This window comes from Thunnus maccoyii, chromosome 11, assembly GCF_910596095.1.
Source record: "Thunnus maccoyii chromosome 11, fThuMac1.1, whole genome shotgun sequence".
Lineage (NCBI taxonomy): Eukaryota > Metazoa > Chordata > Actinopteri > Scombriformes > Scombridae > Thunnus > Thunnus maccoyii.
Window position 1 is genome coordinate 24,295,764 of NC_056543.1, and position 23,539 is coordinate 24,319,302.

A 23,539-nucleotide genomic window follows, 5' to 3' on the forward strand; every position below is an offset into this window, starting at 1 on the left:
TTTGGTTTTAATTCTTACTTCTTTTTCTACAAAACTAAATATTCATGACAAAATAAGCAACAATCAAAGTTAAAGGTCGGGGGAGAAAAAAACATCTTTGGTATTATTTACTAAGGAAGTTAACCATCAAAAACTCAACTAATATGCTTCATCAGGACTGTGTGTGTGTGGTTTGATCAGATTTGATTGACTGTGCTGGAAACAAGTAAACAACCCAAAACTGTTATCATATTCTCATTCAAACATTACTGAACTCTGATTGGTGTGCAGACATACGCAACATCGCCTTCTTCTAAATGAGTTCTGCCAACTTCAAACTAAAGGCAGAGCTCAGACAAAAAAAGCACAAACAGAAATCTCTCAATTGAAATAACCAAAGCTATTTTAACTTTGGCAGAAAATTGTGTCTTCACATAGGAGCTTATCGCTCATAGCAGGAAGCTGATTGAGAAATTAGGTCTTAAATGCCTTTAAATTTTATTCAAGCCTTGTAAAAACAAAACCAGAAGCACCACAAAAAAATGGTAAATGACGAAACATGAAATATTAACAACATTGTTTCCATTATTTCTGTTTATTAAAGACAAAAAACACTTAAGGTCCTGCGCAGGAGTGAAACACCCACAAAATTAACATTATTAGTAAAGTGAGGCCAAAACATACAGTCAGAACATTAACTGCCCAACTGCTACATTAATTGATGCACAAACCATTAATTAAGATTACAGAGAAATACAAAAGTACACATCCTAAAGCTTCTAAGCCAACAAAGGGAGAAACAAATTACTCCCCTTTTGCAAAGCTGTGTTGATTAATTGTTCCAGGCAGTGGATGAAAATGCCACTGGCCATGTGTACAATATATTGTATTGAACTGATTTAGCACAAAACTAATTGGGTAAGGTGAAATCACAGTAATACAGACATATGGCATGCGTATCTGGCCTCAATGGAAGTTGGGAAATTGCACTCCAAAAAAGAAGCAGATGAAAGAACGTAAGTTTAAGAGGGGACATCAAGCCCCAAGTTGTTTGTTGTCTTTGGAGGACAGAATACTGTGTAAAGCCAATACCAAGAATATAACACATATTCACTGAGTTATTGTTCATGTGGAGTTATGACCTGTTTTAAAGATCATAAGAAGATGGAGAACATTCCGTGGATATATCTAGCATCTGTTGCCCAGGATAGGTCACATGTGACTTTGTTGATATAGATGTTCGACCCTCATGTGGATAGGGAATACAGGTGCAAAGCATCTAAGACGGCATTAAATAAAGTTAAATAAATTAAATAAAATTAGACATTAAAGATCAAATCAAGCATAGTTGTTACTCAGAAACCAATTTATTTGATGGTTTAGGAAGAATTTAATGTTTCCAGAAACTGCCATTTTACAGACTGAAAATCAGGTGTTGTAAGGGTTCATAAACCAAGCCAAAATTATGGCTTTACTGGATAGATATTGTACTGTGCCCACAGAGTTAACAATGCACATTGGTCACTGAACAATGCAAGTTGTCACTGACTGACAACTTGCATTGTTCCAAAGTATGCTGTGGTCATTTTTTAATATGATAAATTGTGCAGTAGCTCTGCAGTGCACACTTAGAAGTCTCTTCTTCCTGTATTTCACACTGATACAGTAGCCTTAATCAATCAACTTTACAGTGCTGTACGGAGTAGTTTTATAGGCTAATACCAAGCAGCATCCCTACTTAAGGATGGGAGGACAATTAGAAAAAGTATAGTAAAGTCTGCTGTATTCTGTTGGTCTCACAGTGAGTCAACTTAATAATGTGGTCGGCGGTGGGCGCTACAAGAAGGAACATAACCTGCTTGGTCTCAGGGCTCTGCGGATTTATCAGGAGTTAATGTTAAGCATTGATTTTCTGTTTCATTTGACTGTGGGGGAAGTCACTGGGGACTCCATAGCCTTTCAGCTGCTGCAGTGCTCCAAATGAAAAGAGAGGATATGTGGATTGCAGCCTATTGTATGTTATTACAGTATAGTGGCCATATGTCCCTTATAACCATGGCTGGGGAAGTTGCCTATTAGATCAGGAACCTGAAACCACATGGGGCAGGGCTGCTACCATGGAGACAACTACGTCAATATCAACAACACAGTGGGTCAGCAATGGAACAATGACAGCAATATGTTAAATGAAGCTCACATAACCATTATATATGAATTCTTTGCCTTGACTAAGTGCACTCTGCAAATAGAACCAATTTGTTGTCCTTTGAATACATCAACAATGTATTACATATTATGTCTGCTCCAGAGCAGACTTTGCTTTTGACGGCCTCAAACCAATTCCATAACAACAGGGTTGAGCAGGCATGGCGCTCCCCCTCACATAATGAAACAGCAAAGATTAACTTCTGCTGGGGGAGTTAATTAGCTTTAATACCTCCAGCAGTACCTTTAAATTATCTCCAATTGCTGCAACAAAATGGAACTTTAAATTACCCTGTGCTAAAGAACAACCATAGATTCTTTCTTTTAAAAATAGGATTTTTTTCCAGCCATCCCAGTCCATTAATTGTTAAAAATGTACATTTACACCACTTGGCAAATTGTTGAATAAATATTTTACTGTGCATACAACTAAATTAAGAGATCCTGATTAGGATTCTCCATGTGAAGCACTACGCCAGAGTATCAGAATTTCAGATGTCTGCTGAGGCCAGTAATTTATGTCCATAACATGTTGAAAGCAGTCTCATCATGTCATAAATTCACACTGTCTGCTTCTCATGCTCCTCCTAATTAGCCATTACTGTCTGAACGTACGGTACTATTCCCACATTCTGCTCAGATAGACAGAGGGAAACTGTCAGGGTCATAATAAAGGGCAACTGTGACCGTGACTGTGACTGTGTATGCATGTGTAGTTGAGTGTTTATGATGGTGCGTGCCTGTGTGTGTGTGTGTGTGTGTGTGTGTGTGTGTGCATTTGTGTTTTTATTACTTAAGTCCCTTTTCACAAGGATGCCTTTTTTGTTTAGTGTTTGGAAGGAGATCATAATGGTTGGAAACAAATGATTGTGACAGAGTTCATTGAAATTGCACCGGCTTCGATGGATGGCAAGATGTGAAATGAAAAAGCAAAGACAGCAGAAGTCTGTGAGAAACACAATGAAGGGAGACAGGAAGCAGGGTGGGAGAGTAAGAGAGAGAGAGAGAAGGAGAGAGAGAGAGAGAAACTGAAGGAGACAGACGTAGAAAATCACTTAGGCATGGATGAATGCGGCTGGTACAGATGGCAGCTTGAGCGGAAAAGCCTTGAAATTTGAAACAGCAGCTTCAGAGCTTTTCTTCCTCAGAGGTGGAGGCACGAAGCTTGTGGAGAGCACATTCTTTTTACTGGGGTATTTCCTTAAGGAAACACCTGCTTTCATCATCTTTTTTGCTGATTCTTGGGATTCCTTTCTCTGCCTTCTGAAGTGTGGCCTGTTCTAGACATTAACTGTGTGTGATTGTTAATATTTTATAGCACATACCTTTTGCATTACTATACTCCACTACCTATCATTTATGAGGCAGTCCAGTGATTTATTGTTGTACTACCATAAACTTGAAAGAGAGAAACAGATTAAAAAAAGGTCACTTTTACTCCCACATGTGGGTTAAAGGCCCAGAGGAATGGCAGTTAGAGAGTCTTTAGCTTCCAGTGTGACATATTTTCCTGAGATCCTCGAGATTTGATTGGATTTCTCAAAAGTGGGCTAGGCTTAGCAAGTATGTACAGTAAGTATTCTCAGCTGTAGAGAAATACACAGCTGTGGGACAGTTTGCTTCTTCCCACACCTGCCTATTTTAGCCAACTGATATCCAAACACACATCACTTACTATGATACTGCTTTGCTAGCTACTATGACCCACAACGTAATGGTTAAGTGTGGGCAGGCATGATTGCCCCAAATCACATTTGATTGGATACATTCATGTGTATGTCACTGATTGCAGGATGAGTCATCAAAACTATTGTTATGTTTTACAGGAAGAGAAAAGAGAGGGATTTTGATATATAAATACTCCATAAATGTTTTGTTTGACATATATTTGGCATGAAAGATAGCAGAATAATGAACACAGGGACACAGGATTAGAACTTAGTTTTGTAAAAAAAAAAAAAAAAAAAAAAAAATCCTACTGGGTCTGGGTCTCCAAAAACACTTGATCCTACACTTCAACTCGATTGCATTGTAGGAAGATAAACCTTATGATTTTGAAAAGCTCCCTCTGGAGCCACAAAAAACATTAAACAGCTGTTTTGGAAGGTTGAGCAGTATTGCCTCTGACATATTAACTGATAGTGATGTGCAAAATTGGTGACGTGCCACTTTAAGAAAAACAGTTTGCTGTGGTGCAACCACTGTCTCTGTAGCAATGAATTGTGTGAGCATTGCTCGCCGATGCATCTAAATGGATTGATTACTGCAGCCTACTTATACTGTGCACTTTACTGTATGTGTTTCAAATGACTATCATATACTTAATTCATCTTGATACTGATGTTTGGAGGGGCTTTCATTCACAGCACAGGATGAGACAAATCTCAGAGGGGGAAATCATTACACTGGATTTATTAAATTTGTCGTGATGTTGGAGTCATTGCAGCAGTCACAAAAGTGAAAATAAATCAAGTCAAAAGAGAAAGCAAGCTTTTGGAAATTAGAAGGCTGCCAAAGTGCCTATTCATGATGAGTCTCTTGGAGTAGTTTTCCCCTAAACCCCCTTGTGTTTTAAATAGTGCAGTGGATATCAGTGAATATACAGTATGTAGATTTTACACTCTAGCCCAAATGGTTTTCTTTCATTTTTAGTCAAAGGGTTTTACTAGTATCTAGGCAAGATGGCAGAAGTGCAAATGTAACATGGATACGAGAGCAATTTTTTTGTGCATTCGTCTTTTTGTTTGCTTTGCAGCCAAGGTGGATCACAGCTGTGGTTTTGTTTATGCAGACCAGCCAGTGCAGCTCAATTTTGGTATTAATTTCAGCACGAAAATAGGCAAGCATTTCCACTGGGTCAGAGCACTTCACTGCAAAGATGACAAGTATGACACAGTCTATTTGGGAGAGTCACACACAGAGTCATTTGACCAAAATCACATGAATCTTTTATTTTTGTTGAATTTTGCAACTTGCCTTTTGATTTGCAAGTTCACATTTAAATGCACATCAAAACACTAAATTACAGTACTGTGTCCTTGCAACATGTTACATTAATGGTTGATCTACAACCAGAATGTATGAGGGCGTTTCCTTTAAGTTGATTACTATAAGTCCATATCTGCAGTCTTTAATTTGAATTTGAAGTCCTGCTAAACTTTACACGATTTAAACTGGATGGATACTTGAATTAAAACCTTGGATATAACATCTACCTGTAAAATATTAAGTACACAAACTACTGCACTTTTCAGCATAACCTCCAAGCTGAATCCACACAGGATTCAGGTTTATGCATAGCAAATCATTACAAGTGTAGGAGTGAATAAATGAAACCTTATCAATAAATTCATCTGCCCAGATATCATTCTCATGATAAAAAAAAAAAACAGTGCGTGGAATTTTAGTGTTTCTTTAAATGAGAATTCAATTTTAGAATAGACATAATCTGACCTTGAACATACCTGAGTGCTATATATTAATTTTTAGGGGGCTGCCTTGGAACTCTAGCCATCCCAGAAAAGAGCAGTTTTTTCTTTGATGAAGGTGCCTTAGACTCTCCTTCCTGCCCCTTAAAAAGTTGACTCCTGCTTTTAAAGGTGCAGTGTGTAGAATTTAGTGGCATCTAGCGGAGCGGACTTGGCAGAAATTTAATACAATATTCAATTCAATATTCATAAATATGTTTTAATCAGTGTATAATCCCATGAAAATAAGAATCGTGTTTTTATTACCTTAGAATGAGCTCTACATATCTACAAAGGGAGCAGGTCCCCTTCCACGGAGGCCGCCATGTTGTACTGCCATGTTTCTACAGTAGCCCAGAATGGACGAACCAGACACTGGCTTTAGAGGGGGCCTTTCATGTTTTTCTTAAGTTTCGCAGCCAAGGTAGGTTCTCCTACACGCTTAGAAGGGAAGGGTGAGGGTATTCAGTTGGTTGCAATTTGCAACCTCACCGCTAGATGCCACTAAATCCTACAGACTGGTCTTTAAAAGGAATATGTGGAGCTGACTTGATTGACCATTATTAAAGCCTACCCTACCATTTGCGGGTTAAGTATTAATCTGTTTAACGATGTATTCACCCTGCTCTAGCCCTTTTTTGTGTATTTTGTGCTGCACCATGACTGAGCTTGTGCCCATGCTCACTAAAATTGCAAAAAAATGTATTTGTCACACCCTCAACTGCCCTGAGTTTGAACAAGCATTTGTGCCCATTGACACGAAAATTGAGCCAAAATTGTCTCTGGCTGGTGTCTACTGATTTGACATTGTCATTAAGGTGCTGTTCACCTTAGACAGGATGACAAATTAAACATCAACACACGTACACATTGGTGTAGACGGTTTGACGACCACAGAAATAATCGATTAGGCAGGGGTGTTATGACATCACTGGTTGCTAGGGTAACTGAGTCCCAGAGCAGACGGTGGTATATTATATGTGAAGCAGGAAGAGAGGTTGCTAGACTGTGTGTGTGTGTGTGTGTGTGTGGCCATAAGAAGTGACAGCGATGTGACATTGGCAACTCATTAGATAACACTGTCAATCGAATGGCTTTCTTGTAAATTCATGTTCTGCACCGTTTATTGCCCTCTAATTCCACTCAGTGAGTCATCAAAAGATAAAGGCAGGCGCATACACATTATAGCTATGTTTTAGGTGTTATTTACTGGCACTAAATACAAAATGTACCCTGTGGGTATACAAACAGGGAAAACACTCAGAGTGAATAATGATGTGCAAAAAGGACATAACTAGCTCAATAAAAACATGAGAAAAGAGAAAGAAAAGCACTCAGAAATCTGTGTTTTAACCATCTGTCTTCACAGTGCAATTATTTTACCATGGTGGGCAGCTTACCTGTTTGTGGCCTTTCTGGGTGTCATTTATATGCAGCATCAGTGAATAGGAACATTAGAAGATGACTAACTGCATGTGTCTTTCTCCTTTATCAGTAAAGCATAGAGTATACAAGACGAATGCACATGTCATGGTAATGCCTCATATTATGCACTGTTGTTCTTAAAGATCCCCTCCAGACATGTATTAAGACATACAGAAATACTCTGCTTCAAACAATAAAGTGTGTTTGATATGGTAAAGTACCACTTCAAATCCATGGCATCTACTCCTCCCTCATTAAAAATTCCAAAATATGCAAATATATTTCCTTTTAGAAGTTTATCTGCTGGACACAAGATGTCTCCTACTTCACTGTCAAGTCCATTATCAGTGTTTGTGCACTGGAGGCTTCAAGTTTCCACATCACACTTGTGTAAGTTGAATATTGGACCAGGATTGCATTACAAACTAGGTGTGTGTTACAAATCGTACTCATAGACCCTAACCTCTAAAAATCTGATTTTTGGTGATCACAGAGAAAATTTCAACTTTCAGCAGATGAATGTGAAAACAGCCTTCTAGTGTCAAACTCTGCACCTACATCTTTCTGCACAGTGAAGCTCAAACATCCAACTGTAGGAACAAGAAAAATATATATACTTTTGAGTGAAGGAGGACTTTAAGCTCTATTTAAGATAGTAATAAAAATGCTCTCTGCATTCTTAGGATGAACTGGATGACATTTCACCCTCCAGTAACATTGTTACTATTGCATTATTAAAGAAACATTTGGCTCAGTTACTATAAGTAAGTTATTAAGAGCAAAAGGTTACAAAAAGCAGGTTTCAGTATTGACAGTGTAGGCCTTGTTTGCTTTTGAATTTTTCTGAACACAACCTTTCTTTAATCCCTAAGAAGGAGGTGAGTGGTTTTCCAGACTTTCGGACTGGCCTTTTCACCTTTCCCAGTGGGGGTGACAGAATGGAGGCTAGCTAGACCTGAGAGACCATGGCTGACAAGATAACTAAATTAACAACTGGACATGGAAACACTTAAATGACCCTTGGGTCACTGAATCTTTTGAACACAAGTCAAGAGAACGCCACATTAACATGGTCAGAGACTCACTCTGGGTTCGCTTATCTGTGTTCATTCTTGAGTCACTTGAAATTGGTATATTCCCTGTTTTAGCCAAGTCTGAATTAATGTGAATAAAGTTGTCTAATCATTATGTGAGCTAGATAATGTTGATCAGCAAATGTTTTCCTAAAGAATGGTCTAACTTTGATACCTGTACGATAAGCAATGGATGGGTTACTAAAATCCAGAGGTAAGACCATCTATTAGCTGTGGATAGCTAAATCTTAGAACACTGAAATATGCATGAAATACTGTATAAATCATGGACTCTAAAGTATATTGTCTCAGGACAATTGTATTAGCATGTTAGTATATAGTATATAGTATATTGTGTGTGTTAATCTTTTAGCAGTATCAGAAATCATCTTAACAGTTAAAGTAGTCAGGAACGTCATGTTGAAATTAGACTGAAACAAGAGGTATTGATATACACTTGTTTTACATAATCTCTATACAATGTTATGTTTGAAATCACAATTATTTGGACCATAGTGTTTGAAGTATGTGATTTTTGCACATAAAACTCAAAAGTTAATTCACTAGAATCAGGAAATATGAGCCGCCATTTTAGTCACAAAGGACAAGCTGCCATCTTAGCCACATAACATTTTTCCACTGAGAACAAAAGAAATAATATTCATCGGGGGTTTTGGTGGGAAGAGTCTTGCCCGCGCCCAGAACCTTAGGAACTGATAAAAAGAAGCCTTAGGGGACTTCCCCATTATGCTGGCCCTCACTGAGCAGGCAGACTGGCTTGCTCCTCGCTGGTGACTCAGCACTGCAACAACCCCAGTCCTGCTGAGATGGTCTCATCTCTGCACTGAAACTCTTAAGCAAAGCAGGCATGACCCACGGGTTTCTGTGATTATGAATTGATGTCGAATCAAAATTATCTCTTAGAGAAGTTGATCCTCCCCCTAGCATCCCTCTGTACTTTTATAACTGCAAATCACTTACTTACTAGTATTTCCATCACTATTGTCAACTCATTTATCCCACCATTTAAATCTCTTTTATTCATTTGCTTGATTATTTTCTTCATCATGTATTCTTTAAACATTTAGCTATTGATAAATCTCTTCATTTTATCAGCAAGAAGTTGTCTGTTTATGTTCTTTGAAGCAGGAGACAGAGGTCAATGTATCGAAAATAACTCAAATTTCAGATATAAGACAATTAATTTGATAATATTTGTTCCTCCTAAGGGAGGTGGTGCCTCCATCATAATGATTGAAAGGTTTAATTTCTAAAGGTAGGCTTAATCCAACAACGGAAAAGTGAAATGAGTGGTGTATTAGAAGACATTTCTCCCTCTAAGCCTGCACACTTCCAAGGGTAGTTTAGAATAGGTGATGTTTTTCTAATGAGCTTCACCATTAGCCAGCATGCTCACTCAGTAAGTTCCCCTGTGGCCTTCTTCACTGGCAGCTCGCTGATTGAAGTGGGATAGCAACATCTTGAGGTGTGTGTACATGTGGGTGTGTAGCCCATGTGGTTGTTTATTAGAGTGAGTGATTTACATATAAGATTTCCCTGTGAGCCTGGAGGGAACGTTGTCAGGCAGATTAAGTCTACTTTAAAATCAGCCATCGCACACATCTACTGTATGTATGCAAAAGAGTCTCCCGAATTACAGTTTAACTGAGTAAAAAGTCAGGATGGTGTGACGCACTTCAGTAAAGCAATACTATTTTTACTTAACAGCAATCAAACACTGCTCGGATGTGGAAAAAAAATGTCTCTGTCTTTGTAGGTCAGTGCCAGTGTGGACAGTGTTCTTGCCACCCACCTGGGGATAGTCGGGTTCATGGCAAAAACTGTGAGTGTGACGACCGTCAGTGCGAGGACATCGGTGGAGAGGTCTGTGGAGGTGAGAGCGCACACACACACACACACACGCAACATATCTTTGTGCCCATTAAGGGAAGTGCAAGTTGCGTAAGGAACAGAGGGAATGAACAGAACATGGTAATAAACAGATGGAAAGTCTATGTTTTAACATTGCTTTTCAAGCTGTATAGAGTAGACAAGTGGGAGGTGTTACTGCAGGCGTAAAGTACTTTCAGAAGTTTTCCTTTCAGAACTGAATATTTTCTGCATAGACAATGGGCCTCATGCAAGAACCACTTGTACGAACAGATTTGTTTTAAGTAGAATGCAAAAGTTATTTAAGACAACTTGTTGCATTCACCATTTTTTTCGTGCTTAGAATTTTCTCAGGTAAAAATGAAATTCACAGGTGCTCCAGACCTGTGATACGAGTCATGTGCAGATTGTTTCTCCAAAAGGGGAAAAATAATCCTATGTAGATATAAAGGGCTCATTCTAAGCTAACGAAAACACGATCCTTGTTTTCAGGAGATTATACACTAATCAAAGCATAGTTATGAACATTATATTACATTTCTACCAAGTCCGTTCCACTAAATTCTACAGACTGCACTTTTAGCTTTGTGTCAAACCATTATTCTGTTTGTTTCTGTCGCAGTACAGTGCTGCTCTGATGACATGTTGTTGGCAGCTGTTCTGATGTTATCTAATTGTTTCGGGTACCACTGCTGAGACTCCCGATGACACATGTTTCTATGTTGACGAACATTGGCATAAGCAAATTTATCAAATTTACATATTTACAATGAGGAAAACACTTTCAGAAATGGAAAATACACCTAGTTCATTACTCCCTTGCAGACACAACATATTTATATCTACTGATCTATACGATTTACACACATTTTGTACAGCATGTGCACACACTCACCCATTTTGAAATTATGCAAGGAGCAGATGCTGAATTTGAAGATCAATACAGTGTGATCCGATCTGCTCTCTTTGATATCCACAGGCACAACCCTCTAAACCCTTGAGCTGAATTTGAGAGAAATTGCTCCAAGCCTTTGAAGCCTCTGTTTGAGGTCTTGGGAAGCGGGTGCTCTTAATTTGAGCCATTTAGGCACAACCACTGTAATGGAGAGATCGCACTAAAACATTAGAGGCCAAATTGAAATTGATATTTCAAGTTGTAGCTGCTGCTGCTGTCAGAGAGAGACAGAGAGAAGAGAGGAATTCAGATGGAAGAAATGTGCAATTACCAGTTGCTCCTAAAGAAAAGCAGAAAATAATATGAAGAAGGTTATATTCTTTTCCAGCAAAACCAATGGTTGTGAGTTAAAAATAGACAAAATGTGTTACTTATTTAGCCATACATGATTCACAATATAAGGGCTTTCATGGGAAACATTCCCTTATTTGATTGAACACTCAAACAAAAAAGCACCTAAGCCTTTTCTGTTTGTCATAGTATTGTTTATCAGAAAAACTATTAGGTTATTACTCAAAATATTTCTCATTAAACAATGAGATATTATACTCCTCAGCCTGTATCTAATTATTAATACATTAGGAGGCAATAAACACCTTCAGGGGAAATGAAAAGGAGATGAGGTGACAAAATATGATAATTCAAAGACACACAAAATATATGCTAGGCACCACAACTGGTAGAGAAAGAGAGAGAGAGAGAGAGCAGCAGGTCAGCAGCAGCAGTTCAGAGCAGAGCAGGGGGAGATGGTGTTAATATGGATGCATCCAAACACACACTTAAATGTCTTATATAAGACATGTAGTTTAAACTGGTGGGATTTTACAGTACATGGATGGTCGAGTTCAAATTGTTTAATGAACACACACTACTCAAAACTTCCCCTTGACACGGTGTACAATAATACAATAGTGTGTTCATTAATAGTCCAGTTGCCTAATTTTTGTTTATAAGAATTGGTTTATGTATACACTTGGTCTTCAGGGGTTGGTTGCACCAGTTTATAAGTTCAAGCTTAGCCTAGCTAAAATGTAAGCATTTACTAAGTTACTTAATTAAAACTGGATGCACCCCACAAACTAGTTATTACGTAGAGATTAGTTGTTACTAAATATTTACACCTACTGTCAGGTGTAACCATTGCATAAGCTAGCTGAATGAACCAACTGACAAAGCTAACGTTAGCTTGCTAATGTATGCCCTGTTTAGAGTAAATGAGGTAATATGGAATATGGTCAACATATCTGACCTGATATTTTACATTACATTCATTGTATACCTTAAATTACAAAACATCACACCAGTAACATTAGCCTAAATGGCAAAATAATCACTGGTTAGCTTAGCATAATTGGATATTTACCTCTCACTGTGAATTGCATGACTAATACTAATTCTAAAACACACATATTTCTCCAGGTATGTAGATATAGATAATACAAAGTAATAACTACATTACAAAGGACTGGCAGTTGAGTTTATTCTATTTTTGGTCCTTAACACCGTTATATTTGGAAGTAATGCTACAGTTTATGATGCTACAGTGACTTCCTGTTTACATAGTTGGTTGTTTCACATTACTTAAATGTTAACTAGATAAGACATTTCTTAAGTTTTAATGTTGAAACCTGATTTAGTAAATCACTAGTCTGAAACTATTAGGCTAAGTAGTTACTAAGAACTTAAGAAAGACAAACTTAGTGAAGGATTTACTATTAGCTGGAGTAACTCAGTCCTGAGGTGGTGAATTTTTTCGGCAAAACTAACTGTGTGACGTTAGTATAATCAACCTCTGTTAACATGCCTCCTATTAATTGCGTGATCCTCCCTTCAATACAAATGCATATGCAATGAGGAGAGAGTCTCCAGCCCGGTGTGTATTTGATAAATACACCATTTTTGGGCAGAATGTGTCATATTTGCTGTAAAACAGGTGCAGAGGTAAATCTGGTCTACGGTATGTTCTAGATACATAAGCAGGTTTGATGTCTCCTTTTTTTGCCTTTGCTACACTTACAGCACTGCAAAAGTGATACAACATGACACACGGACAGGTTTCCAGCTCTCAAGGTGTGAACAAACGGAGAGCAGATTTTCCCTTACCTCTCTTATAAAAGAGAAGAGCTTTTCCTCCAGACATGCATCAAGCATGGAAGGCTCTTTGTTAAACTCCTGTCTCACTCTGAAACCATTTTGGACACATGTAAATGCTTCAAACTGTTTTTTTTTTCCCAAAGTTGACAGCTATACAGATGTGTGTGTGTGCAAATTCTTTGCTCTGAGAGATGCTTTTTAATGTTGATTTGGTAGGCTGTGCTATTCTGTATCAGTGGTGCATTGCACCATCTGAGGGTAAATGTCTCCTTTAAAGGGGGATGCAGTATTTATGTGAATGGATTACTGGGACTCATTGTGTGCTGGACCATCCAGAGACAATTCTTAAGGCTTCTGGGGAGAGAGCCTGTCTGAGCACCAAACACAGTTACACACGCAAACAAACACACACATACATGCTGTCAGGCTGTTTACGTGTGTATACTCAGAGGCCTGTGGAAGTTATTAGGTGTTTTGAGAAGCTGTGAGTGGATCAAACAAAAAGTAGCTTCATGGGTAGGGGATGGGAAGAAATTTCCCAAACAGCCCAAAAGCTCCTGGGTTTTTGGGCCTCAATGCAGACAACAGAGAGGGGGAACGTAAAAAGGCAAATAATAAATGACAAAAATAAATTAAATCCTTCAGTATTAACCATCTATAACCGTCTATACTGATGACTGACCACTATGCCTAGCTGGCACCGACGAGTAAATGGGTGCTGTTGGTGCCGCCCAATTCACAGGCTGGATTCTTTGAAGGATGTGGGTCTAGGCTGACACTGGCCCTCTTCCCCAAATGAGACAGTCCAACCTCCCAGAGGCTCCCAGAGACTATAACTAATGTTGTGTTTTGGCACTGTTCATTTTCTCTTTACATCATTCATTTCCAAGTTTACTACCAGTGGGAAACTATCACTTGAAAAGTTGGGAAGGATTGCCTGAGTCCTTCCTCAAATAATTGTTCAGTGCACAGGGATTGGGGTTGAGATGCTGAAGGCTGGGATTCACAGCAATTCTCAACATTTAAAATGGGAGAAGCCTTGACAGCCTGTTATGACGTATGTGGTTTAGAAATGCATAATTTTAACTGTAAAAGTCTTGAGCTGGGAGACACTGCAAAAGTCTCACTCTTATCAAGTATGTTTTGTCACTAATTGAGTTCTTAAAGTTGTATTTTCTTGTGAAGTGAAATATCTGCTAGTGTATTGAGCACATTTCAACTTGTATTTTCCAAAATAAAGTTCAACTTTTCTTAGTTCTTGTGCAACAGTCTGTCTTGCTGTTTCTTGTTATAAAATGCAGACGCTAATTTCTAGTAAATTCTTGAAACTGGTTAATTTGTTTTGGGAACTTGAAATGTTCAAAAAACTTACTAGGATTACTAGGATTCAATGAGACTTGATAATATGAAGATTTTTGCACCGCAGTAACAGCATATGCATAAAGGGGAGCTTAGATCCTTCCCTCACCCTCACCAGGTTGTCTTCCTCAGATTACTCCCTCAGCTCCATCCTTTCTCTCTAGTAATGAACTCTTAACCTTTGACAGACTCTTCTGCATACAGTAAAGATCTTTGCTGGGTTAAATACCATATTCACCACCACCCCGTCCCTTCGAGGTCCATCTCTAAAAGCTCTAGCACAATGCATGCTCTGTGAAAGGCAGGTGCAGACTAATTGAATAAGGGCTAGGTTCGCGTTCCTCCAAAGCAATTAACTGCTCTCCCAGGCTGGCTGATTGAGGCAGCCATGCATGGTCTGCCATGGCTGCCACTCCACTCCAACTGTGAGACAGACACTAACTAACTTTCATTTATAACCTCCCACTTCCACCACACACATCCCCCACCTCTACCTCTGACTGATAGAAACTCAGACAGCATCACGAAGCAAGTGTGATAGCGATCAAGAGAGAGAGGACAGACAATATTGATGCCTTTTCTATAGCTGGAGAACAATTGATGGCTTTTAAGTTTATATAATTATATATTTATATAGCAAGTACAGGTGGTGTAACATCAACAACAAATTTCCTCATTATTCATTAGTATCAAACTAAAGGGTTTAAAAAGCATTGATGCATCTTGATCATCAACATAAAGCTGCATCTATCTGACAAAAAAATCTGATAAGTTGTTGTTAAGTTATATTTGCAATATTTGGGTCTTGGGCTGAATGTGTAACTTATGCTTTTTGAGATTTTCTGTTATTTATATACTGTTATGATGTTGGATATCTACGCTAAACATGGTCAAAGTTCCAAAACTTGAGGTTAACGTATGTAGAAATGCTCCCTGCAAGTCAAAAGCCCAGGCTTCAACCTGCTCTTAATGCTTCGTTTGTGATGTTTTTTTCTTCCTTACCAACGAGCTGACATCAGCTTGTCGTGCATGCTTATAAACGGCTGTCTGTTCATGTTTGCTGCAACGTTTTTTTTCATGTGTTGTCCACTCTTATATTTCGGATCGTATTCTGGCTCAAACATGTACGGATGTATTTGAGAAGTTGACATTTCAAGTAAAAAACAAGAATAAGTAGTGAAATCCTACATGATTTCACATACTACAGGAAGTCAGCCATGACTCAGCCAACCAATCAGAACAGAGTAGGCTCATCGGGAGCAGGGCCTTAAAGAGACAGGAGCTAAAACAGCCTGTTTCAGACAAAGGCTGAACCGAGGGGCTGTGTAAAGGGTCAGTAAATGATAAATAAGTTTTTTAAACTGTAAATCATGCAAAGATATTCCCCCGATTTAAAATATAGACCTGGAAATGTGCATGATATCTCCCCTTTAAGAGGCGTAAAATCTCAGATGAAAGAATCAAAATTGAAACGAACAGCTGTTTGATTGAATCAATACACCCTGGCATCAAACAATTTCCTGCAGCACAGTATGGATTTACAATGATGGAAAATGATGGACAAAATGCTCCGCTCATTATCACCTTTTCAACCTGGCATCTGTAACCAGATGTGAACATAAAGGAATCAATCAATGATGCAACTGCATCGACACCATGTGATTTATATTGAAGTGAACGCGTTGTGAGTGATCTAAAGGTCCTGTTGGAGATGAAGGAGGGCCTAAATGAATGTGTGTGTGTGTGTGTGTTTGTGTGTGTTTGTGTCAGTGTTTGTCTGCCATTGCCTTTCTTTGTTTTTCATCTCTCTCTGAAGCACTGGAGATTTATTAAGGACAGGACAAGACCAGTGATGACAGTTCCTTTCATGTCCCCAGGGAAAATACAATAAGCCTGCTGCGTCTCTCTCGTCTTTCTGTGTGTCTGTCTCCTTGTACTGCCTATTAGTGTCATGGTTCAATGTCTGCTCTGTCAGCTTTCTGTGTTTATGTGCTTTATTGCTATCTTTTTCCTCTCCACTGCCATCTCTTGACTTTTCACTCTATTTGTGGAGGCTTTTTTTTATTTCTTTTTACCTTCTATTTGTGCTATTTTCTCATGGCCATGCTCCATATTCTGTCTCTTTTAAATGAAGGCCCTTCTGCCCTACACCGCCAGGTCACGGTTACTGTTCATGTGGACGTTGCATCTGCGAGGAGGGCTGGTTCGGGAAGCTGTGCCAGTTCCCCAGGTCTTGTGACATGAGTGACGCCCAGAGCAAGGAGCTTTGTGAGACATCTGATGGAGTCATGTGCAGTGGAAAAGGTGAGGATTCTTTTTAAATCAATGCTTTAGAAATGTTTTGTTAAAAAAGTCTCTCTTTGGCTGACACACACTTACATATACAGTATACACACAGAAAATACATGAATATTATTTCAAAGAACCTAGATTGGACACATGTGGACACATTTACCAATAGTTTAACCTTTGAAACCTCCAATCCAGGTTTTATTATGAAATAGAAACAGCATATAAAACTAATATAAAACTACAGCTTTCAAAACCATCCATCCAAATGTCATAAGTGAATTGTGACACTCAGAACATGTTAAAGCAGAAAGGTCACTCCTTGAAAAGATGTTGATCCTTCAGATCCATTGAGACAAATCAGCTTGCACCGAGATCAGAGGCTACTGCTGTCAGAATCAGATTCGTCATGATGTTTTAGACATTTATTAGAGAAAGGTAAAAGAAAGAAAACAGCAGTATAGAAATCAATCAACGAGACACTATTGTTACAGAAGCTCAGAAATTTTTAAGCATTTTTTATGTTTTTATTTAAATGTTCTCTTGAGAAGTTAAATTTCTCCTTATGATTTTTATGTCATTTCTCTGTAGCATGTCATGAGTTAGCTTCTCTCTGAGGATCACAGAAAATTAGCAATCTCTAAACAATAAAACCCTAATTTAATTCATCTCTTTCAGCATCTTGACAAACTCTGCACCACAAATTTTGTCTCATTTTCATGCAGGAATATTGCTAAAAATGTTGGTAACTACATACTGACATCTGCTTTCACTGTTATGTCAAGAGCACCTTAAGCTATATACATGTAATTTTTTTTACTGAACAAGCATGTGTTTTGTTTACCAAGGTAATGTTACTCCAGTAGGAATCATCAAGTTCTTTCTGATAAACTTGGTTCATACTGCGTCTTTTCTGTAGGTAAGAAGTTCTCTTCATACTTGTCAAACAGGTCTCAGGTATTACTTGAGTTAGTATCTTAACTTTTTCTCCTTTATATTAATGAACAGCTGAACATTCATGTTCAAAAAGCATTTGACAACATAATCTCAACTCAAGGTCTACTTACTCGCTTGTTCTGGAGCTTTTGACTATATCACACAGTCCTCATTGGCAGAGAAATTAACATGAAGATCCACAAAACTCATTTTTTTGTCTTGATGCTACACTTATATACACTAATTTATGAAATAGCTCAATCAAAATCTCTGTATAGCAGGATTAGGCCTTATCTTAGTCTGTCTCTGATACGCAGTCATACTTTCTGCTATCTTAATGTTAAAGTGCCAAGTAATTTAACTGATTGCAATGATTTACAACAGATACAAGATTCATGTCACATTTCCACCCTGAAGCCACAATTGTGTTGTTATTGCACAGACTAATGATTGAAGTAACAATCTGGACAAGATTTACATACTTTTAGCTTCTTTCATGTTGTAATCTTTATCCAGATATATGTATACACAGTTCAAAATCTTTTCTTCACACAAAATCCAGATATCCTCCACCTTTTCAGAGCATAAGCCTCAGAAAACTCTTATCAGAAAACTGTATGATATTCAAGTAAAGCAATACAAACTCAGATAGCTCCCTGTAGCAAAATGATTATTCAGTATAACTGATTAGCTGATCGACAGAAAAGTCAACAAAAGACTAATATAACCACTTAACCATGTACTGTAAGTCATGTGCCATGCAGAAAGAACACAAAATCACTGGTTTCAATGTCTCACATGTGAGGATTTGCTGCTGCTTTGTGTTTCATATCACTGTTAATTGAATATCTTTTTGATTCATTGATTAATAAAGAAGATAATCATTGGGTTATCCAATAATAAGAATTAATTGATAGTTGCAGCCCTAGCTGACTGTCAGCTGTAACCTATATATTCATAATGAAGTACTGCACATTGTTACTAGATTGTATGTATCATTAGGTGTCAAATGACACCACACAACAGGATTCCCTCTTTGTTGTGTAGCAGTGAATCCCCAGAAACCCCTGTCCCTGCCCTGCAGAGCCGAGCACGATGTGTCATTCTTTATGCTCCACTATCTTCAGACACCAGAGCCAATATGTATAAACGCTGCATTAGCACAAAAATCATGCATACACCGTTTCAAACACATATATTGGAATGTACACACTTCAGACCAGATACACATGTTTTTCTATAGCCAGAAAACCATGATAAGGTGATGAATCTTATATTTTATATTCATATTTTCATAATATTGCATTTTATCCTCACTTATGAAGTACTTTGTAAATTCTGTTTCAATATGAGCGCTATAAATTAATCAATCATCTTTCTGACATTTAATAATGATGACTGAGATATCATCAATGATGATGTTTTACAGGTGCATGTGATGAATTAAAGGTACAGACGATATAAATAGCCACAGGTGTGAGGACTTCTTTTTTTTTTATTGTCAGGTTTAACAAGTAGTGGAACAGACAGAATAATTGATTAAGGGCATGTCTTCATCCATTTATGGCTAACTGTGGGAGTAGAAATGAGACGCTTGCATGTGAGCCCACTTGATTGAGATTTATAGAGCAGAACTATGCACACAGCTTAATAAATCTGTCGAAAACAATGCATATTTCTGTATTTGTGCGTACACCCAGTTTTAGTCATGAATCTGCAGAGTTTTATGCATCAGGCCCCTCAGCCCCTCTCTTTGTCTCACCTCTCTCATCTGTTTCACTTTTTCCCCTGCGCCTCACTCCATCTGTCTCCCTCTGTCTGCCTCCACCTTTCGTAGTGGGTTCTTGTAACCCAGTGTATTTTTATAGAAAACTGGAGAGATTGAAAACATAGTTGCTGGACCTCTGGTTGTGAGCTTTAGAAAAAATGAAGCAGACAGAGGTAGATTTGTTTCCTTCTCACCAGACTGCCTCTCTACCAATCCTTAACACCTTATTATCCTGCCCTTGAAAGAGAGAGAAGAATAAGACTCTGGCGGGGAAGAGAGGAAATTTAAAGCGTGAGTGGATTGGTTTCCCGGTGGCAAGTTTCCCTCAGGGAAGATTTCCATCCACTCTGGCCAACACTATTAATCTTCTGTGTAAAATAAATATTTTACAGGAAATGATACAAATAGCATTTATTGAAAAAACACAAGCAGCAAGGGGTATGTGAAAATATGTAATGTCAAAATGTTGCTCAGCTTACATGAGAAAAATGTGATGTTAATTAATAGTATGTGTGTTTGTGTGTGTCCGTGTGTGTTGCAGGTTCCTGTCACTGTGGCCAGTGTATCTGCTCTCCCCAAGACTGGTGGGTGTCTGGAGAGTACTGTGAGTGTGATGACCGAGAGTGTGACAAACATGACGGCCTCATCTGCACAGGTACAGTAGGGCAGGACTCCTGCACGCTGTTGTATCTGTAGGTTTTTCAATGAAACCTCACATACACCCACATAAACGCAAACATTTCCCTTACATAGCCGCTTATCCACAGGAGCTGTCTTCACCCCACTGATAATGGAAATCCCAGAACATGTTTATAATTATTTTTGCCCCGGGGCTTGTCAAAATCTGGACAGCTGTTCAGAGGTGTTTCTCATCATGACTTCATGACTCCAAATGTCAGCCTTAATGTCATTCAAACGAGCGTCTGCAGTTCCAGATGCAGTCAAACGTTGCTTAAAAACTGTGGAAAAGAGAAGAAAACAAAGAAAATATATGGCAAAGTCTATTAAATGGTCCTGATTACCATATTACTGACTGCAGTATATATGTGAAAATTACCATATGTATGAGTATTATTATAATGTAATGGTCTTTTACATTAAAAGGCATTTCCAGAATGTGGAATATGCAGATAAAAAAGGACAGTTTTTCTTCACCTGGTAGCAGTAATGCACCCAAAAATGTAAATGACACAAAAAATTGTCTGGCCACTAAGTTTGCCAATAAATCACCCTGCATCCGGAGATTTCATGGACCCTTCAAAGCTGTAGATTCTCATTACACTACAAGTGATGAGTGATGTGGAAAATTTAGAGTGTTAGGAATGCTTGCTGGTTAATTTCATACACTGAATATGAAGATTTCAGCGACCATGTCAGAAAAGAGACAAAAAATGTCTGAGTTAAGTGTAAAAACAAATAAATTACAGCATTTAGGCACCATGCAACATATATAATTGTGCTTATGCATGTTCATGAATTTGATGAAGTTGCTCTACAGGTTCCAGTGTCTTCATTTTTCCATCGCAACTACTACTGTACCATCACTTGAAATGTTTATGAATCAGGAATACCATAACATAATTGTCACTTGATTTGAGTGAATTCCCATTTAAACCAAGTATTGTTTCTATAAATACTGAAATTTACACACAGGAGAACATGAACAATTGAACACAGAGCCTCTCTTTGCATTTTTCTTAAATTCAGTAAAGTCCCAAGAAAACACCAAAACCAACAATGATCCTACAAATCATTCAACGGGATCAACATCTTATAAACAAATATTGTCTGTGTGGCCAAAGCCTGATATATCTTATTCACTTGAGCCATAGAGCTCCAATGTTGTCCAAAAACTGTTAAAAACATATCAATGAGCCACACTGTAGAACTGGATGTCATGTTCCTTCATTACAATTAACATGGGCACTAGTTTATTTTGAGTTCACTGTCCTGGTGCCATAAATATTTGCTTGAACATCAAATGTGCATTAATCCACAGCTGAAAATAGTCCCCAACAAATGCACTATTTACTCCTGTTTCAGTAACATTTGCTAAAAGCTACAGGATGTCTGACGAAGGTTCATGACCAAAACATTGTCTCCCAAATAAACTCAGCACTGACAGTGTGCAGAGATTTTTCTTTCATGATTAAATTTCTTTACACACCTCTCTACCAGGTGTGCATTATACTATAGAACACTAAAAACTAGGAAATGACTAAGCCTTTTCAAATCATAAAACTATGGACGTAGTGTATAAAACACATACCATATACGGTAATCGCAACATCCCTGGTTGGATTTGTCATCTGTTCTAAAAGATGTAAATCTTCAGTAGGGAGAAAAGGGCTTAGGGATGAGTTCCACAAACATGGCAGGGAAGCTGGAAAATATTGAGATGGAAGACATTGTTGGTTCTGGTCTTTTCAAAAGGACTTATTTGGCAATAAGAAGAATATAAAATAACAAGAGGAAGGTCTGTCCAGTCTGCACCGTAAATTCAGAAGATCAACAAGCAGCTCAGCCATTTCTGTGTGAAATTATGTGTTGACTCCTTCAGCTCAGTCCTTCCCTACTTACTCATCTCTAATGCTGTCTGATTTTCACCTTACTTTCATTGTTTTATCCTCATCACCTCCATCACCACCTTTTCCCTCCTCTGCCACAGCAATGTTTTGCTGTAGATATGTCTATTGAGCTGTATTACAGAAGGACAGTGAGACTCATGCTCCACCTCAAGGAAAATCAAACAGATTTTGAGATACTGTATGTCAGTGTGGTAACATGTAGTAGATATTTAAAGTATAAAGGCTTTTCATTCTTAATCAAACCAGAGTTTTTGCCAACTGCTGTGTGGGTAATAGCAGTGGAAAACCACAAAATGTCCTGAGGAGTGTAGTCAGCTTCCACCCCCCCACCAGACAGCTGCACCCAGGGAAGCAGGGTGTGAAAAGAGGAACCTTGTTAAAGGTCAGGCATGATGGCACAGCTCTTTTAATTCACAGCTTTTCTTCTCACATCTTCTCACAGGGAATGGGTTGTGCAATTGCGGCAACTGTGAGTGCTGGGACGGCTGGACGGGGAACGCTTGTGAAATCTGGGTGGGAACAGAGTACTGAGGGCAACAGGACACTGGTGTTAGAGACAGAGGCCTGGCTGCCCGGAGCGACCAGGAGTACCACCGATTGGTCACAACCAGGCTGGTAAAACACCACAGCCTGAAAATCACAGGAGGAGGAGAGAAAAAGAGAAGCCAAAACTAAACATGGACGTAATTCTGCATATCTCTAACAACGTTCATTCTTTTATTGTACTGGTTACAAATGATCTTTATAAAACTGGGTTTTGTAGGTGAAAAATAATGATCTGTTTAAAACATAGTACAATGTAAACGTTCATATGTTTCCAAAACAGCTATATGTATTTTTTTTTTCATAACGTAGGAATGCTTACATATTGCAGAGGGCTACACATAATAGGATGCAGGTACATGATAAATCCAAATGTTGGAAGAGGAAGAACATGTATTATTAAGGTGACATTTTTGGAATACGTGGGATACTGCGGGGGATAATGTAGGTCTGTTTTGAACTGAATGTAGAATGCTGTTGTTGTTCCCAAATAGGACTGAAAGTTCACTTGAAAGCTAGCAGCAGACATACTGTTTGAGGTTTTTATTTCTTTTTAATAATAAAACATTAAATGTGCCGCATGACACAACATTTTGCATGGAAAACAATGCGAAGACCTTAATCATACATGGTTACAAATTTGTTATAACATGACATAACTCCAGTGGGCATACTTGCAATGGTATACAGTATATATATTTTTTGAAAATAAATCATTTCAATAGTGCCTATTCTTCTCCACCAGAAATCAAACCAAACAATCTGCCATAAAACCCATACTGTACTATAGGTACATGATGGACATTTCTCACTCAACTCATACTAGTGATAAGGTTAAATTGTAAGTGGAGGAAACAAAGAGAGGGCATACATAGTTCAATTGTGGCATGCTGGATGTCCATGTCACTTCAAAAGGTGGCATCAGGGGATGAGAGCTGCATTGACACAAGAGCTCAGTCACCACTTGA

At 38.3% G+C, this 23,539-nt stretch overlaps 1 protein-coding gene across 3 annotated transcripts in view; it reads left to right on the forward strand.

Moving 5' to 3' along the window:
- itgbl1 (integrin, beta-like 1) overlaps nt 1-22,853 on the forward strand; it is a 46,013-nt gene extending 23,160 nt beyond the window's left edge. For all 3 annotated transcript variants that reach the window (XM_042426746.1, XM_042426747.1, XM_042426748.1), the window contains 4 exons: nt 9,927-10,043; nt 16,605-16,751; nt 19,982-20,095; nt 22,471-22,853. In XM_042426746.1, the coding sequence (XP_042282680.1) occupies nt 9,927-10,043; nt 16,605-16,751; nt 19,982-20,095; nt 22,471-22,559 (467 nt within the window). In that variant the 3' untranslated portion in view covers nt 22,560-22,853. The remainder of the gene's footprint in view (nt 1-9,926; nt 10,044-16,604; nt 16,752-19,981; nt 20,096-22,470) is intronic.
- The last annotated feature ends 686 nt before the right edge of the window (nt 22,854-23,539 follow it).